Here is a 19,865-nt window from a genome sequence, read left to right as displayed (position 1 = left end):
TGTTGTCTTTAATATTCTGATACGGCATAAATAATAGACGACACACACGGACACTACCTAGCGATCTTAATAAGTATGACTGTTAAGCCACGCGCATTCGATAACCATTTGTGGATTCGTCAAACATTTGATTCAAACGCTTTACGTTGGACACCGGGCGTAGGGTCTCGTCTTGTTTGTTGCTGCTTCCTCTAGAACCCTTGAGTTCTTTAACTCCTCGATCTTGAAAGTGACATCTGCTGATTGACGCATTTGAAATTCTTTCCGTTAAAGTAAAGAATGACTTACCAATGGTGGTTTCCGCACAAAGGGTATGCGGGCTCCGGCTATCATTATCACCAATATTGACGAGGAGGTACCCTCCGCCATCCAGACTCCCCGAAAGTCTCTCAGGCGGCCCCCAATGTTGCTGGTCGTCCAGATGTGGTCACCTCTGTTTGAAGTATGGGCTCCTGGTGGAACCCCTACCTCCCCTGAAGATTAGTAGAATAACTTCTCACGCGAAAAAGGATGAGCAAACCATATCTCAAGGACTTCAAAGTCAACATGAATAATAAGAGTTTTATTGATACATAGGTAAAACTCATTTCATTATGTTTTAAACAGCCTGTAGTAATATTATTAACTCATATAACATTAAAGAATCGTGGTATTATCATCACATCTTATAAAATTGCTGATAGAATGTATTATTTTCCAATAATAAACACGTTTCACATAAATTATTACACAATATTATAGGTAACTGACGATCAAATTGATAATATTAATTGTTTTTTGGAACCGAATATTTCTTATAAATCCATACTAATAATTTTCATTCTGTAGAACCTAAAATTTTGGACCTAATCTGTTAATACAAACCTCCACTCTGTGGAGGCTCATATGATCCTATTAGTATCGGGCATGGTCAAAAGAAAGAATAATTTATAAACAGTAATGAATTATTTAGTAAAGAAAAAATTTTAATCCAATATTATTATAAAGTGGCAATACCGTTTATATAATATTATGTTGTCTATAAAAGTATATTAGTCTATGTTGTCTATGGTAAACCATTTCAACGCGTCGCCGTACTATTTTCATGCACGTTCAGTCACAAAACACGCAAAATGGAGGTGAAACGTGAACCTGAAGATATCGAACCTGTTCCAGAAAAGCAGCCTTGGTTTGAAGTGCCGACATTTTATTTCAGTAGCCCAGATGCACACACTTTTATAAAACAAAAGAATGATGACGTTGCCAGTTACAATTTTGAGGTTAGTTTTTAATCTATTTTTTGACAGTTTGGGTCTCATCCTTGAAACCAGAGATTTTGAAAAATACTTTGTATAAAGTTGGCGTATCGCGATGCAAAACCCGGTGCTTTATTGGTTCTCCGTCGTCTTTATCTGTCAGTCGCCATTTTGGAATTCAGCTATGTTTTTGCCATCGAATTATAGTACGCGGTCCAAGACATTATAGTATTTCGGCAAAAATTATTGGTCGTGTTGAAAATGTAAGTTTTTTGTTTGTCACATAAACATAACGGAGAATTCGAGAAATTCCGATGCCCTGCTTTATTGTAACACCTCTTATGACCGAAAAATGCCAACGCCGGCCGCCGTCATTAACTGTCAAGTTACCTAGTTTTTTAGAGTATTCAACGCAAGACTACTCCATCAATGACATAATTAATGAACAACGCACTCAATACAGTAGCTAGCAAGTAAATTCGCGCATAGTGACGTTCGCACATGTATAGGTAGACGTCACGCAATTTCCATTGTGCGATATCACGCATCGGGAATTTATAGCAATATCACCTTTATTGTAATGGCGTTAGAACAGTGTTTCTAGTGTCAATGTTCATTTGAGCGATTCCGTTCGAACTGAACCATTCGGCAGACGACAAAAAGCATCGGGAATTTATAGCAATGTCACCTTTATTGTAATGGCGTTAGAACAGATTATGCCATTCGGCAGACCCGACAAAAGAGTGTCATTTTTTTCTCCAGATGCTTCTTCCATATTAATGTCATTGACGTCCATAGACTAACATCGCACACTGAGATCTTATATTAATTATATTATATAGATTATACTTACTACGTCCCTCGCTTCACGTTATTACGATTTGCTATGATTGAAGTACGAACATTTTACGGAACTTAAACATCGACAATATAGACAACTTTTAAACGCAATGAAATTATAAATGGGTAATATTCGCACAACCGGCGAATTCAATTAATTCCATTTTTCAAAATTGTGCTATTTTTGACGTAGTATACTTTTTTAATAGTACGCGAACGAAAATATTACTTTTTTAATAGTACGCGAACCAAAATGTATTATAATTATAGTTCGGTTGGTAACACTGCGCTCACTGACAGATGACTGCGAGCGGTGACGGAGAACCAGTAAAAAGACCCCAAAACCCTACTACCTATTTAACGAAAGTCCACAAAATAAGCATATATGTTTTTCGGCATCCTATTCATAGTCCTCTCTACATTCTGGCATTTTTCGCTACTTAGTATTCGCTAGATGAATGCTACGCAATGCATGCGTAGCCAGCGCATTGCATTCTTAAAACCGGTTTAGGCCTACCGCGCATGGACGATTACATAACCGGCCGGTAGCATTCGGACAATCGTTAGTTTGCTCGCGTATGATGCAATTTATTACCGGCCAGTTTGTTTGAGCGCGCATGGCGTGATATAGTTTGAAGGCAATGCGCGCGCACTGAAGATATGCGTCCGCACCGAAAAATGGCGCACGCGATATGATAAGAAACGTCAAAATGGATTTTGTAGAGCTTATATATATAGAGGTTTTGTATAGATTATCAAACTGTTTTAAAACGTGGGTGTATATATTATTAATTTATAAAGAAAAAAAACTGAAAAAATAGGACTGGTACGCGCATGCAAAGCCAATAGGTACGCATCGATGAACTGTCAAATGTGGATCTCGTAACGGTTCGATGTATGCGTGCGCTCCATACAACCGCTTCACTTGTTAGTGCTTGTGTGAGTGCACTCTCGGCCGGCTATGACGTGTCATGCGCGGGCTCTCATTTAAAAGCACTGCCAATGGGGCTCCGGCCGGTTGGTGTTAAATTTTGTGTCTGAACACAGATTTTCAACTACGCCTTTCGCTCGATCGTCCATGCGCGGGGCTGTATTGCATTACGATGGATACACCTCCTCGATTGTTGGCCGTACGATAGTAAATCGTTCATGCGCGGTAGGCCTTAAAATACGATTTTTCATGATAAAAGTGCTAGCGTATAGATCCATTACATCAGTGTTGCCAACGGAATGAATATTGTACTTCAAAATTAGCCAAAAATACTATAATTTTGTAAGATTCAAAAGTCAATTATACTGTGTACTATAGTTTTTTTTTTCAAAATACCTTACTTTTTACATCATTCTATGAAAAGCAATGTTATATAAATATAATAACAATTTCCGTGAAATTTTTAAAACTATTTGACGTACAATTCAACTTATTCTTTCAAATTATAACATGTGCAAAACTACTCGCTACCTTTTTAAACCATCGCATCTATTCTATACACAAGGCTGCTAGCGGTGGCCATCGAGGGTATTTTATCATATTTATGTGCTGAGGTATTATAATTATTACAATAAGTTAGCCGTCAAAACTGTCTGGCTCGCTCTAAGTGGGCTCACACATCAGAACTCGCCTCATGCGTCGCATGTCGAATTCGTCGATGTGATGTCATCGTAAACCAAGAAACAAACGTTATCAAATTTAGCTTCGCAGATTGGCCGACGCAACTGCGACGCTTGAAAAAAATATGTTGCTGCCGCATGCGTCGAGTTGCATTGTGCCAGAACCTGAATGTCGACATCGACTCCGCGCATGCGCACAGCCGCACAATCGGGCATTTCTGTCTAGACTGCTATCTGTAACAGCGACGGTCGAGCCGTTCTGACGTGTTTTTGCATCGTTATCATTTCGCTTTCGTTATTTTCAATTTTGACCCTGCTATTCACAAGTTTTTGATCCCGTTTTTTAACTAATACCTTTGCCTGCCCATGGAATACGATTTGTGAAACTTTTGTGTGTTTTCCCCTAGGACTTTCCCGGTAAATGTGCCTTTTTCCTTGCCAACCAGCAATGAACTCGCGAACAATCATATTTCTGCATAAATTTATTGCTCCCGTGTAATTGATAACCATTAAATTAATTAGTTTAATTATTATTACAAGTTATAAACAGATGTAATTAGCGTTGTTGTTGTTAGATTTGGTGTTTTAAAATAAGTATTTCCATTCCTTCATTTAATAATAGTATTGTAATAATAATTAATTATTGTAATAATATAATATTTATTGCGTGATAAATTTAGTGTAGGAACTGCTATATATTATATGCAGGGACGACCAGTGCATCGATCGAAAGACAATATTATTATAGTTTGAACCAGACGCTCAAATCACTTCAAACTCGTACAGTGAATGAGCAACCGTCTGCCTAACATAATAACGTTACTCATATGTGAATAGTGTGAAACCTCAGTGATTTTTCGCGGTTGTTCCTCCATCCTAAACCCATACTTCAAAATCCACGCCCACTTTTTAAATTTTTGACGTCAGTCGCTTTTTGGCGGCCGTCCAAAGCGGGCGGTCACCTCGCCTTACCCGCACCAATATTTCATATTTCAATTTCCGACCTTTAAATTCTCTCTCTCAGATTCACCAAACCTCTCTCTTTTTCTATTTATTATATACCTACATCAAGCCCATTTTGGACTTAGAATTTTTTCACGCTTTTTCCCCCGTCACCTCGTTACCACAGCATATACTCACGTCAACCTCGCCAAAACATCGTCTCTGAGGTCCGCCGTACCCCCCCTCGTGTCCCTGTCCAACTTTGGATAGGGACCATTTTTGGACCGCGGGCCCAACTTGACCTCCCCTGACCAAACGTCAAGGGACCCCATTTGGACCCCGACCCTACACTTGAGCACCCCTGGTAGCAGAGTAGGCACTATTGTTGTATACTCAACATACCACACTATCGCATCGCTTCGCCCTCTTCCACCATTTCAAAAGTGTTAAAACACTAAGACTGCACAATATCCAAACTACCGGCCGTGTAACGATCCCTCATATTAAATACAGATCCCATCCGCCTTCTCTCACTCTCTACCTTCACACCATTGCGCACCTACATGCCAAATATGGTGCGCACTCCTCCACAGGAGGCCCCGGATCATACCAACCCCGACAACTCTTCGTCCCTCACGGCATCCACTTCAGGATGCACTGCCTACGCTCCATCTTCGGCTAGGACGGCCAAAACTAAACAACGTTCGCCAAAAACGCCAACGAAAAAAGCAACCTCATCTCCAACAATTACGGAACCGGAGCCAAAAAAGGCCAAATCAAAAAACCATCAGGCGCCCCCTCGACAAGATGATGACGACTCTTCCTCCTCTGGCGAAGACATTGGGATACCCATGGACTTCTCCAGGATAGACCCTGATCAACACGACGAAATTTATACCGAAGTCTCAACCTGTCTAAACGAGATTATATCGGCCTTCCGCGGCAAACAGGCCGGCGCCAAAGAGCGAATATCCAATGCTCTGCTGAACCTATCTGAAGCCCACAGCCGGCAGAATCTCGCCATGGCCAAACTCGAGCGAAAATCCATTGTCCAAGAAGCCAGAATACTACACCTGGAACAACTGCTCAAAGATAGGACCTCTGGCCTCAAAATTCAAAAGAAGGCCATTAAGGACTTGCACGCTCAAACCAAGATACTTAAGACCATCCAGCCTCAAGCGCCCGCAAATGCCCAACCCGCCGCCACGACACCTGCCCCTATGTCATGGGCCACGGCATTGGGCAGGAAAAGCCGCCTTCCCATGGCCACGACGTCAACACATGCAGCACCCTCTACCTCCTCCGCCTCCACCAACCAACAGTTTCCATCCTTGCTTCCCCTCGCCCCCAGACCGGGAGTTCTCTTCTTCCCGACCGGATCTGGGGAGAAGAAATCGGATACCACGAAGGAGATCCTTAAGAAGGCCTTCGACCCCAGGTCTCTTGGGGTTCAAATTACGGGTATCCGTAATATAAGGAACGGAGGTGTAATTGTTCATCCCCGTTCTGAAGTCGAGGCCAAGGCCCTTATTAAAGCCCTGGAGACCTCGGAGGCTGCCCTACGAGCCGAGCTCGCCGGGAAAAAGCAGCCTCGTGTAATCATTTTCAACCTTCCCTCTACACTCACAGAACTACAACTCCGGGAAGCCATCTTCACCTCCACCCGTGAACAGACCGGCCTGCCAGAAAAGGCATACGCGGACATAAGACTGAGCCACAAAGCCGGGCCAAGAACCGGCAGATGCCACTTTGTGGTCTTCGCCCCGGCGGCCATCTGGACTGCCCTTATTGCAGAGGACAGACTCTACATGGGGTGGGAATCCTTCCCTCTTAGGGACTACGTTGGGGTAGTGAAGTGCAATATATGCCACCTCTTTGGTCACATGGCCAAAGGATGCACCAGCAAAACGCCGACGTGCAGCCACTGCGCCATCTCCGGCCACGACCGCGAGGACTGCCCCAGCAAAGGAAACCCACCCAAATGCGTGGCCTGCTACAAGCACAAGCAGCCGTCTGATCACTCCACCGGCAGTCTCGATTGCCCAGCAAGGCTCCACGCCGAGCTGCGTGAAAGGGCTATGGTGGACTACACTGCCACGCGATGATTACCTTCGCTCAGTTGAACGTCAACCTGAGCGACGCCGGCTCGGCGGAGTTAATTGAGACTATGCGGGCCACAGGCCTGTCTCTGGCGCTGGTACAGGAACCGTACCACTGGGCCTCTAAAAGGGGCCCCAAGGTCACTGAAAAGGGACTCGGGTGCGCGGGTCTTGTCGTCAATGCCAGGGGTGTGGAGCCGAAGGCTTGCGTTTTCGCTCTTGACCCTCGCCTTGGCGTGCTGTCGCTCTCGCACCTGTCAACTGAGTTAGTCGCGTGTGCAGACATAAGCTTTCCCGGAGGAGGCAGCGTGGTGGTTATCTCCGCCTACTTCAGCTTTAAGAGTACAAAGGAACACGTGGCATCAGTGCTTGACGGCATCCTTCGCGCAGTTAGTGGCAGGGATGTCATCATCTGTGCGGATGCAAATTCGCAATCCCCCCTCTGGGCGCCCGTGGATATCCCCCTGTGCGACGCGGACGCCATCGAGGAGTTAGTTCACCAGCACAACCTGGTCGTCCTCAACGACCCCACCAGCATGCCGACTTTCGTGTCGCACGCAAACTCCGGAAGCACCCACATCGACATCACCCTGGCCACTGAATCCGTTGCGAGACGAATCAGCGGCTGGAGAGTCCATGAGAGCGCTTCCATGAGTGATCACCGGTTGATCACTTTTGAGCTGGCCTCTGTCTCCTCGCACGATGGCGGCTCTGACGTTTCCCCAACTCCGCCCGCGCGGTTTAGAACCCGCGACGGGAATTGGGAAAAGTTTGAAGAGGCGCTTTCCAAAAAGCTTGACAGGACATCCAGAATCCGATTTCCAGACGTACACTCGGCCGCCTCACGACTGACTGCAGACATCACCGGATCAGCCGAAGCTTCACTCGGACGCTGCAAGCCCAAGCCACCAAGCCAGTCGCCGTGGTGGACGCAGCATGTTTCGCGCCTGCGTGATCTTTTCAGAAAAGCGCGCAAGGTCCATCAACGTGCACGCCTGCGCAAGCAACCACCTGCCTCCATCGATCCCCTTGCAACCATGGCCAAATTCACCCGAACGGAATACAAGAAAGCAATCACTCAAGCCAAGAAAGACTACTGGCGTAATTTCGTTACCATTGAGGGAGGTTCGGACCCCTGGGGTCCTCCATACCGTGCATTGAGGCTGGGACTCAGACCGACGAGCCTCCTGTGCGGCATCGAGAAACCGGGTGGCGGATTCACCAGTACCGAGTCTGAAACGGCTGCGGTCCTACTCGAGGCTCTCATCCCTCTGGATGATGAGTCCAGGGATGATGACGCCATGAGGACGACCCGCTTTGAGGCTTCTCTTCCAATCGACACGGATCATTCATCGTTGCCTTCCGAACAGGAGATCAACCAAATCATGCGCACGTTGACTGCTGGCAAGGCCCCGGGCCCGGACTGCATTGACAACTTACTTGTCAAACGCACATGGGCCATCGCCGCGCCAGAGATTACAGCCCTCTTCAGTGACTGCATCAGAAGCGGCACGTTCCCCGACTGCTGGAAGAGGGGCTTACTTAAGGTAATCCCCAAAGCTGGCAGCCGAGAACCGTCAAGCCCCAAAGCCTACCGCCCTCTAACACTCCTGCCCGCCCTGGGCAAAGTGCTGGAGAAGCTACTGTGCCACAGGATTGAAGCCCACCTGGAGACACACTCGCCGCTTTCCGATAAGCAATTTGGATTCAGAAGAGGCAAATCAACAGTCGACGCCATTAGGAACGTGATTGCCATCTCTGAAAATTCTCGCCGTAAATACGTCCTAGGAGTTTTCCTGGACATTGCAGGTGCGTTTGATAGTGCGTCCTGGCCTCTTATACTTCGAAAGCTTCGGCTGAAGAGACTACCAGGAAATTTGTTCGCGTCGATTCAAAGTTACTTCACGAATAGATCGATCGAGTTTCGAGTTGGATCAACAACAATAGAGAGAAACACCAGCATGGGATGTCCCCAGGGCTCAGTCCTCGGGCCCCTTCTCTGGAACGTACTCTTCGACGATCTCCTTAGAATTCCGCTTCCAACCGACTGTACTGTCATTGCCTACGCAGACGATGCGCTGCTGTTGGTCGAGGCCGACAGCAGGGCGAAGATTGAGAGCACTGTTGGCGAAGCCTTAGCATCAATTGAGGCTTGGGGTAAACTAAATAGACTATCATTCGCACCTTCCAAGACAGAAGCCATTGTCCTCAAAGGACCGAGACGACTGAACTGCTCGAGACCACCCACAGTCCGATTCAGTGACACGAGAGTGAAAGTGTCGAAGATCGTCACCTATCTAGGCGTCAAGATGGACACCATGCTAAATTTCCAACACCATGCCGAAACCCAAGTCCACAAGGCTGGGGTGGCCTTCCAGAGGGTCGGCCGCATGGCTGGTGAAGGATGGGGCTTAAGAGTAAGGGCGCTCAAGATCGCCTACGGCGCCATTTTTATGGGAATCGCGGCTTACGGCGCCAGCGCTTGGTGCCCGCGCATTCCCAAGAGTGTCAAACTTAGAGCCTCTCTTTTAAGAGGACAGCGCAGCGTGCTCCTGTCCATTACCAAGGCCTACCGTACAACCTCAACTGACGCGCTCCCGGTCCTGGCCGGTATTCTCCCACTTGACCTGCACATTCAGGTCAGCGGCGCTTCAATGCTGCTCCTCAAAGGTGAGGAGGCTGACGTTGGTGATTTTCATCTCGTCCCCCCCCCTCGACAAGCCGGCGAGGGATTAGCACTATTGAAGCGCAAAATTAGACTCATGTCGCTTAACGCGGCCATTAAGACCTGGCAGCGAAAGTGGGACGAATCTACTAAGGGCCGGCTCACATACGCGTTTTTTCCAGACATACAGTGGCGAATGGAGATAACCAAGTATTTGACTCCAGACCATTACACCAGTCAATTTGTGACTGGCCATGGTGGTTTCGCTGGCAGGCTCTTTGAGCTTGGACTTGCAAGCCGTCCGACATGTCCATGCGGAGGGGAAATACAGGATGCCAATCACATCCTGTGGGAGTGTCTGAGTATGTGCTCCGAACGGGAGGAGATGCTCAGGTCGGTCCAACCAGTTGTTGGACCCATCGGCCCGTCCGACCTGGTTGCTACTAAGGCCAACTATCTTGCATTCAAAAAATTTGCGGCGTCTTACTACGGGCGTGAAGATCTCTTCACATAAATTTTGCTGCCTGTATGATTAGCTTCGTTCTTTGATATAATAAATAAGTAGCTTCATTTTCTTTTAAGTAATTTCTATGTGCTTTTTCTCTCCCTGGCACTTTGAATTAGAGTAAACTCAGTAAACTCAGTCAGAGCTCACTCTGAGCGTAGCAACCTAAGTCTTGGGCACCTTCTCCCAGGACACTCCCAGGCCAATTTTTAGATGCTTCACATCACCAATTGACGGGTCCCGTGATACTCTCGATTAAGACCGAGTGTGGTGCGGGGCGGGTTTGGTGGAGGGAATTTAACTTCAATGTCTAGACTGTCATTGCTTGCTCATCGCTGGTCGCCGCGTTTGACGTTTGTCCATACAATCAACACACCAACAAAAATGGCAGACGAGAGCTTTCTTCTTAAATGTCTGCGGTACCGATACATTATAATCGCTGTTTCCGCGTCTGATGACATATTTGCGCAACGCCGTCGTCTAGCTAGAGTATATTTTGACGTTTCGGGAGATTACGCGCGAATGCGGCGATACGGCGAATGTCGATGTCGCTAGGTAGATGTGCGAGGTTGTATCATGCAACACTGACCGGCAGGTCTCCAAAGTCTTGATTTATGGCCGTCAGGCACACAAGGCGAGTTGTGATGTGCGAGCCGGCTAAAAGTTAACACAGCCAAGAAGAGTGCTGTAATAACATAGCACTTTTTGACAGTTCAGATGGTTTACTTATTGTAACATTTAACCGCCTCAACACTTATATTATATAATGAACTACAATCGATAACCACCAATAACAGCCTTGTGATGTGTCTAGAAGTGTTTGATGCAGGCAACGTACTGGCTACGCATGCACTACGATACGTTTATCTAGCGAACGAGAAAAAAAAAGACCGAATGTCGACAGTGAACATTTTCAACCACCTGATCAGCGTTGATGCAGTAGGTATTGAAAGATTTGCAGACCCTTAAAAAATGTGCTTTAACATACAACATTTCCACAGAACACTGCTTTAGACCTGACCAATTTAAAATCTGAGAACCATTTCCAACATTTCAACATCAAGGAAGAGTATTTTGAAGATATACCACGTCCATCGTATCATGAAGAACCACAGCCCAGCTGTTCTTACACGGAATGCAAGCCAGTTAACAAGGTAAGCAATATATATATTTGTTTTCAACAATATAAAAACCTACATAATGAATTATGGAATCGTGGTTTCCGACACGTCGCCCATATTTCTGGTACGTCAATGCTAGGCGCAATGCACACTGATATTCGACTCGACTTTGACAAAGTCATACATCGTTATTAAGGCTATACCTCAGTTGAGTCATGGTCTTTAGATCGTGGCTAGGCGATGCGTGGATTGCGGGTCGCGGGTGCAAATGATGCATGCCAAACGATATATAATTTGTCATATAAATCCAACATGCGTCCATTAATGTTCTGTTTATTGTTCTATTAGTAACAATAATAATATATTCATTGACTGTTTTCTTTTTCAAGTAAATGGGTAAAGTTTTTAGTCATCTTTACACGATTTAAGAATGAAACCCCCGTCGCCATCACGAAACAAATCGACATGTTCACAGCTCGACGTTCTCTCTCTGAATGCCAGCGAGTCCAAAATTTCGTCGCGCCTATAGTTGAAAATTATTTGCCGTTTCACTGATGTATCGTTTTAATAGCTGACGCCAGCTATATTGTAAGTTTCTCGGAACACATTGACGTCGCAACCTCTTTCAATACAGATAAACGTCACTGTACATTCCAGTGGCGTGGGGTGGAGGTAGGCTGTTAAGATTCGACATAAATATTGCACACTAAACTTCGTCAGTCATATATATTTGTTTTCATTTCACTAAGAAACAATTTGCAGATGGTGTTTTCAGTTTTTTTTTAATTTAAGCCTTGCCTACGCTAAACCTTAATCCATAAAAAATATTCTTATATTTATAAATGTCTAAAATTATGTATGGTTTGACGCCACAATGTAGATAAACGAATGGTTTAAGTCACTGTACATCCCAGTGGCTAGAAGTGGAGGTCGGCTGTTAAGATTCCACATAAATAGTGAACTTTCTCGTAAAAAATGTTCTTATATCTTTAAAATATCTGAAATTATGTATTTAATATTTATTATTTTTTTTAAAAAAATATTTTTTTTTCGGTTAGGTACATCTTCAAACACGCGCGTTAACATCGTCGGTGTTTTGTAAAAAGGGCGAATCAACCATTTTGGCGAAATCGAGATTTTAATGAAAATACAATATGTACCCCACTAGCTTTGTTGTGTAAAAACGGCGAATTTTTATCTCTACAGGAAAGTACTTAAAAATGATAATCGAGTAAAATTAAATTAATTAAAATTACGAAATAAAAAGCAAATGTGACATATTAGGCCTTTTAAAATATTATATAATATTACCTATTATAATGACAGTATTATTTCTAAGCTTTATTATAAACTTGTTAGATATTTATAATCATCTACAGGTAAAAAACAAATAAATGTCTAAAGTTAAAAATCCTCCTCCTGTAAAGTAGCATTTTGGTTAATTCGCCCTTTTTACAAAACACCGACGACATGATCTTACTCCCTACTTCATTTATTGTTTGTCAATTTATGGCCTCTGCCGTATGTTGTAGCTTAGCCACTGGGAAATGCCAATAGATTATTCTTAGGTTAATAATTATTATAAAGCATTCATTATTCATAGGATGTTTATCACATTTGAATGGTCAAAGACATAGCTTATAATCAGTCCCTTTAGAATTGTCTTCAAATGTGTTAATCTTGCCCATTTTTTTTAAATAATAAAATGTCTAATTCTTGTCAAATTTGAGATCACAAAGAATATAAAATATATTTTTTTGTCGTGCATATGTCACTATATAATGTTAACATTAATTTTACTAATAGTTTTGTAAATGCGTTTAAAAATTAATAAATCTAAAAAAATCTTAACACCACTGCACATGAACGTACTGAAATATGACTATATTCTAAAATATTAGATCGAGAAGTTTAAAAGAATACTATTTTATGTAATAAAAATACTTTATACAGTCATCAAATGTTTAAAATAAACATAAAAGATAATAAGGCTTCAAATTTATATAAATAGATTATTTACAACGTTTAAGGATTGTCCAGGGTTATGCTCTGAAAATACCATAAAAGCTCCATTTCGACCTACGCTGAGCATGTGCGCCCTTAAAAATAATGTTAGATGTTAGAATTAAAATAACATTATATTTTTTAGCGTTTTCTCACCTTAATATTATAATAAAGTTTAAACGTGTATATTATTATGCATAAATACGTATTTAAGAATATAAAATTACAAGCAAAATATTAAGTAGGTTATATAAATATGTTTACTGGGCCAAATGTGATGTAGCGCTTGTTCACTTTCCAAATGCAGTCATCAATTATTGGCGCCCACTTATAGCAGAAGCAAAAGCTGTAGGAAGTCTTCTCCACCGGTGTGCTGACCCTGGCTGAACATAGTGGTGATTCTCTTACCTAATATAATTAATGTTGCTATTTTCAGGATCATGGAAACGGTCAGATCAATATAATATCTGAGAATGGTAATAAAGTCGTCATCAAAGAGGAATTTGATGAAAACTCATTTCGCAAAATCAATAATGAGAATCCGCAACCTGACTGCTCTAATTCACAATACAGGCCTTTAGAACAGGTACGTTTAACAAATTAAGTTATTTTGTTATCCTAAAAAATCTTTGTAAAGTATCGTCACTGTACAGGCTAATTGCCGTACCCCTCACTTTTCTCCGAAGTGACATTTTGGTGGTAATGGACTTATTGCATAAGTACACTTACATGAACTGGCCAAGTATCAGAACTCCCAAAAAAAATTTCATATCAAAATAAATCAAAACAATTTTTTAAGCCATTTGTAACTTGACAAAAATTATTGTAGCCAAACGCACCAAATCATTTTTTAATAAAATAAATCAATGCCCACAGTTTTTTTCAATTCCTGAACAATTTGATATTTGACTGCGTAGTGACGATGTAGAACAAGTAACTTTTAATAGTTTTTTTTTTATTTGAAAAATTGATATCTTCGTGGCATTAACAATTGAAATATTATCGGGCATATGGCCACCGCAGCAGTTCTCAACAAATTCTAGATGTCCAATTAAGACAACTATTTGTCGAACACTACTGGCCGTATTTATACCACGTATAACACAACCAATGTTGGCATACAATGCGTCAATGGTTGCTGTTTAATCGACATAAACTGAAATAAAAATATGACTAAACTAGTACAGAGATGTCAAATCGAACGACCTTGGAAGCCAATTAACATGTCCGTTTCTCGAAATCAACTTATCACCAAATTATGAATTCAATAAGTCGATGATTGCGGCCGCCGTATAACACATAGCGCCATCCTGTTGAACCACATCTCGTCCGGATGAATGTCATCGATGATTAAGGCTTGGATTCACTACGGATCAAATCGTGCAACATGACGCACAACATCTACGTCGATGTCTCGGGAACGATGCCGCGAAACATTTTTCTTGTACACAATACGCACACACTACGCAAAGCCGCGGAACATTTTGCTTGCACACACTTGTGGCCGAAATGCGATAGCCGCCAAAGTGTGTGCATATTGTGTACAAGAAAAATATTTCGCAGCATCGTTCCCGAGTAATCGACGTAGATACGAGGGTGGGTCAATAAGTCCTTAGAAAAGCCGACAGGTGGCGCGACTAGTACTGTAAGCGGTTTGTTTTCATGCAGCGGCACTACCGATTCAGTATGCTGCGAAGTTTCAATCAGATTGGTCGGGTTGTTGTGTGTTTCTCGTACATTTAAAAAAAAAAATTGCTTGTGGAAAATGGAAAAATGGAAAATGGAGAAAATTGAGTTTAGAGCTGTTATTAAACATTTTAATATAAAAGGGTTAACAGCAAAGGAAATAAAAAATGAGTTGGATTTAGTTCACGGCATATCTGCTCCTTCACTTGCAACTATTTATAACTGGTTAAATGAATTTAAACGTGGTCGTACATCAACAAAGGATGAACCACGCTCAGGACGTCCTGTAGAGGTGACTACACCAGAAATGATCAATAAAATCCACGATATGGTGTTAAGTGACCAAAGATTAAAGTTGAGTGAGATAATTGAGGTTACAGGGATCTCAAAAGGTAGCGTCATTTCTATTTTACATGACAAATTGGGCATGAAAAATATTTCTGCAAGATGGGTGCCGCGTTTGCTCACAGTCGACAATAAACGCAATAGGGTGGTGGCCTCTAAAGCCCTGTTGTCGCTCATGCAACGCAATCCGGATGAATTTTTTCGTCGCTTTGTGACTGTAGATGAAACATGGATACACCACTATACTCCCGAGACGAAAGAACAGTCAAAGCAGTGGATTGCGAAGACAAACCATGTCCAAAGAAGGCGAAAACCGTAAAATCAGCTGGTAAGGTTATGGCTACTGTATTTTGGGATGCACGTGGAATTATTTTCGTTGACTATTTGGAAAAAGGAAAAACAATAACAGGAGATTATTATGCATCTTTATTGGACCAGCTAAAAAACGAAGTTGAAGAAAAACGGCCTCATTTAAACAGGAAAAAAATCCTCTTTCATCAGGACAATGCCCGTGTTCACACATGTTTACGATCAATGGCTAAAATTGAAGAATTGAAGTTCAAATTGGTCGACCACCCACCGTATTCGCCAGATTTAGCCCCCAGTGACTTTTTCCTTTTCCCAAACTTAAAAAAATGGCTAAGTGGACAAGGTTTTTTTCAAATGAAGAAGTCATCGATCGGACAAATGCTTATTTTGAGGACCTTCCGAAAACTTATTTTTCTGACGGTTTAAAAAAATTGAGAAACGTCTAACCAAGTGTATTGAGCTCCAAGGAGATTATGTTGAGAAATAAAAAAAAAATACAAAAATAAAAACTGTTTTAATGCTTTTTTCTAAGGAATTATTGACCCACCCTCGTATTGTGCGTCATGTTGCACGATTTTTCCCGTAGTGAATCCAAGCCTTGGGGCTTTATGGTTCGGTAACACGAGCTCCGGCCTCATCTTTGATGAAATATTGCCCGATGATGCCACCAGCTTGTAAACCGCATCAAACGGTAAATTTTCATGGAAGACAATGGACTTTTCTGGATCGGTACCCATTGTTCCATATGCGGTAATTAATAATAAACCCGTTATAATGCAATTATTATAAGTTGCGCGAATCGTTAACCTATGCTCTAAGTAAGTTTTGACAATTTTGTTGCGTGGCTCTATTCATGATGATTTTCCTGACTTTACTAATCATACAGTGAGTCAAAAAGTAAGCGCAGAATCACAGTCGTTTTGACAGTTAAGTCGTTCGTAAGTTCTATCCAAGCAAAAAAATCTCCCATTATTTATCACAAATAACCGTTAAACACATAGTGTCTCTGCAACATTTGCGAACATAAACATATTTTATATATTTAAAAATTATTATATTGAACATAGGTGCCTATCCTTTTTTATAGATTTCTACCCAGCAATGTTTCACAGTACGCCACATTGAACCACTGTGCATCATTGGAAATGATACAGTTAACAATATCCTGGCCAACAACGACATAGCACATGCAACCAATAAAATCATGTTACAGCATTCTGAGATAACCATAGATGATGAAAACGTAAAACAGGAAGTTCAACAAATTTACTTGCCAAAGGAAGTTCGAATTATGTTGAGAAGAGTTACATATTTTCCACGTAACTTTATTTGCAATAATTGTTATGGAGTATTTGAATCTATTGACAATCTAAATTGTCACCGCATTTCATGCACAAAGACTCAGCGGTCATACATGACGCAGACTGGTACAAGATCCCATCAGTGCGATGTGTGTTTTAAAAAATTCTCGAATATAGGTAATTTCAAGAGACATCAGATGACACATACTGGTGAAAAACCACATCAATGCAATCTGTGTTTTAAAAAATTCTTGACAACAAATAAACTGAATAGACATAAAATGACACATACTGGTGAAAAACCACATCAGTGTGATGTGTGTTTCAAGAGATTTCTTGCAAGTAGTGATCTCAAAATACATAAAATTCAACATACTGGTCAAAAACCACATCAGTGCGATGTGTGTCTAAAAAAATTCTCGGTAATCAGCAATCTCAACAGACATCAGATGACACATACTGGTGAAAAACCACATCAATGCAATCTGTGTTTCAAAAAATTCTCGGCAATTAGTTCTCTCAAAACACATACAATGTCACATACTGGTGAAAAACCTTATCAATGCGATGTGTGTTTTAAAAAATTTTCGGAAATGGGTCATTTGAAAACACATAAAATGACACATACTGGTGAAAAACCATATCAATGCAATCTGTGTTTCAAAAAATTCTCGGCAATTGGTAATCTCAAAACACATACAATGTCACATACTGGTGAAAAACCACATCAATGCGAAGTGTGTTTTAAAACATTCTCGGTAATTGGTCATTTAAGAACACATAAAATGACACATACTGGTGAAAAACCACACCAATGCGATGTGTGTTTTAAAAAATTCATACAAATTTGTGAACTCAAAACACACAAAACGACACATACCGGTGAAAAACCTCATCAATGCGAAGTTTGTTTTAAAAAATTCTCGACAATTGGTAAACTGAATAGACATAAAATGATACATACTGGTGAAAAACCACATCAGTGTGACTTGTGTTTCAAAAGATTTTTTGAAAGTAGTGCTCTCAAAGTACATAAAATTCAACATACTGGTGAAAGACCACATCAGTGTGATGTGTGTTTTAAAAGATTTTTCGAAAGTGGTGCTCTCAAAATACATAAAATGATACATACTGGTGAAAAACCACACCAATGCGATGTGTGTTTAAAAAAATTCTCGGTAATTAGCAATCTCAATAGACATAAAATGACACATGCTGGTGAAAAACCACATCAATGCGATGTGTGTTTAAAAAAATTTCTGCAAATTGGTCACCTTAAACGTCATAAATTGACGCATATTGGTGATAAATCACATCAATGCGTAGGTAGTGTATTTTAAAAAATTTGTGCAGATTGGTTTCTACATAAGTCAAAAAATGACAAATTCTGGTTAAAAACCACACCAACGCGCTGTATATTTTAAAAGATTTCTCGAAAGTGGTGTTCTTAAAATACATAAAACGAAACACACTGGTGAAAAATAAAACAACGCAATGTATGTTTCAAAAAATTCATTCAAATTGGTAATCTCAAAAAACTAAAAATGACACATACTTGTAAAAAACCACATTATCGTGAAGTGAATTTTAAAACTTTACAGTAATAAACAGTAGTTTAAAACCACAAACTGGTTTTAAACTACTGTGACATTGTATCGTTTGTATACAGTACTATATTTTATGATAGATTTTCGTTTATTATAATTACCTACCAGCTGTTATTTTGTTTTCAAGCTTTATGCTACCTGCAACTGTCTAATACTTTCCGTTCGCCTCGTCATTCATACTCTCACATGGCATCTGTAATATTTAATTAGGTTAATATAGATATGTTCTATCAAATCTCTTTTGTTTATTAAATCTTCTCCTAGTATTTATTATTCAATGTTATTGAAGCTAGAATTGGCACCCATTTTTTTTACTTATCTACGCACTACCATATGGTGTAGTCTAACTTTGCCTTCTGTTTATCATACCTTCTTCAAATAACTTATTTAACTTCGTCCATCTTTAATGTAAATACTCGACTGCAGGTAGATCGGTGGATTAAAATAAAGAATTCCTGACAATCGTGTTCGAGCGTTCTCACTGGCTAGTGATTTATCATATTCCTACGCCTTTCAGAACCTTTTGTTCCTCAAGAATCTTCTCATTCCTTAACTTTGCAGTATATTTTTGTTATTTGATTTGTGTGAGTAAAGTTTACAAGCCTGGAAGATAACTTCTGTTATAAAATTTTATTAGTATGTATATTATTTCCCTCTTTCGCAACTCTTCGTACTTCTAACTTTTTTGAATTTACCTGTCATTCCACCCCATATTTACGTAACTTAAAATCAAATATATAGTCTTTAAGTCTTTTATTCCTGGATCGAAATCGAATGATGATAACAATGCACCGATGGTATTACATAAATTACAATATATATATATATATAGGTACCGAGGCACTGATATGACCCTAGACTTCTGGTAGACCTGAAGTACTTTTTGGGAGTGTGGAAAGGCCTAAACACGTCCTTGGCCTTGTAGTCAAATAAGGGCTTAGGAATAAGTCACACGGTCTATGTTCTTGAAGCTGAGGACATGGTTCGTAGAAGATAAGGTGAAAACCTTAAAAAGTATGCGAGGAGTCGAATTATATTCGGCTTTTGCCTCCCATTAACTAATAAAATGTAATAAAAATGTGTAAATTTTATTTTTTGTATATAATTTGTAAATTGTAAAATGTATGAAAATTATCCCATGTAATATATTGTAATAAATTTTTCTCAGAATGAATAGGAAGGAAAAAAGATTGTGCTAGAGGAATGGAAGGGACGCATGCAGACAATTAGTGTGTACAATTTGTAAAATAATATGTTTAGAAAAGCTATCGTTTGTATGGGTTTGTAATCGCCATAGCTTGTAAGTGTTTACGAAAATTGTATTCAAATCTACCATCGAAGAAATGTAACAACTCTTTCTAAGAATGAATGAGACGAAACTTAGACTGTGCTAAAGGAATGAAAGAGACGTAAGCAGACAATAAGCATAGAAAAAATGTAAAGTAACACGTTTTAGAAAAGACGGTTGTATGGGGGCTATACTTGCAAAAACTCGTAAGTTCCCATAAAAATAAATTTATGCAGAATGAGTGACGAAAAGTATGAAGTAGTAATGTCTGGAGTAGTTCGTAAATGTCTGTATGACGTCGTATTTA

General features: G+C 40.9%; 1 protein-coding gene across 2 annotated transcripts; it reads left to right on the top strand.

The window, feature by feature from the left end:
- The first annotated feature begins 1,053 nt into the window (after nucleotides 1-1,053).
- Nucleotides 1,054-19,436, top strand: LOC147076346 (uncharacterized). Of its 2 annotated transcripts, XR_015069596.1 has the most exons (5): nucleotides 1,054-1,259; nucleotides 10,899-11,051; nucleotides 13,459-13,608; nucleotides 16,450-18,331; nucleotides 19,103-19,436. XR_015069596.1 is itself a non-coding variant. In XM_085941239.1 (4 exons), the coding sequence occupies exons 1-4, from the start codon at nucleotides 1,113-1,115 to the stop codon at nucleotides 18,001-18,003; spliced, it is 2,004 nt and encodes a 667-aa protein (XP_085797365.1). In that variant the 5' UTR covers nucleotides 1,054-1,112; the 3' UTR covers nucleotides 18,004-18,570. The 2 variants fall into 2 exon arrangements, 1 of the variants encoding a protein (XP_085797365.1); XM_085941239.1 differs by lacking the exon at nucleotides 19,103-19,436 and having other exon boundaries at nucleotides 16,450-18,570.
- The last annotated feature ends 429 nt before the right edge of the window (nucleotides 19,437-19,865 follow it).

Source organism: Rhyacophila brunnea, unplaced genomic scaffold, assembly GCF_057557595.1.
Source record: "Rhyacophila brunnea isolate RB1 unplaced genomic scaffold, BYU_Rbru_1.0 scaffold_13, whole genome shotgun sequence".
NCBI lineage: Eukaryota > Metazoa > Arthropoda > Insecta > Trichoptera > Rhyacophilidae > Rhyacophila > Rhyacophila brunnea.
The sequence above is the reverse complement of the archived record's forward strand: the minus strand, read 5'-3'. Positions and strand labels throughout refer to the sequence as shown.

Bases quoted from the DNA above. Each gene is read 5' to 3' on its own strand.
- LOC147076346 (XM_085941239.1), top strand. From the start codon at position 1,113: ATGGAGGTGAAACGTGAACCTGAAGATATCGAACCTGTTCCAGAAAAG. The intron at 11,052-13,458 runs GTAAGCAATATA...TGCTATTTTCAG, and splicing joins AATGCAAGCCAGTTAACAAG to GATCATGGAAACGGTCAGAT. The intron at 13,609-16,449 runs GTACGTTTAACA...CCTTTTTTATAG, and splicing joins AATACAGGCCTTTAGAACAG to ATTTCTACCCAGCAATGTTT.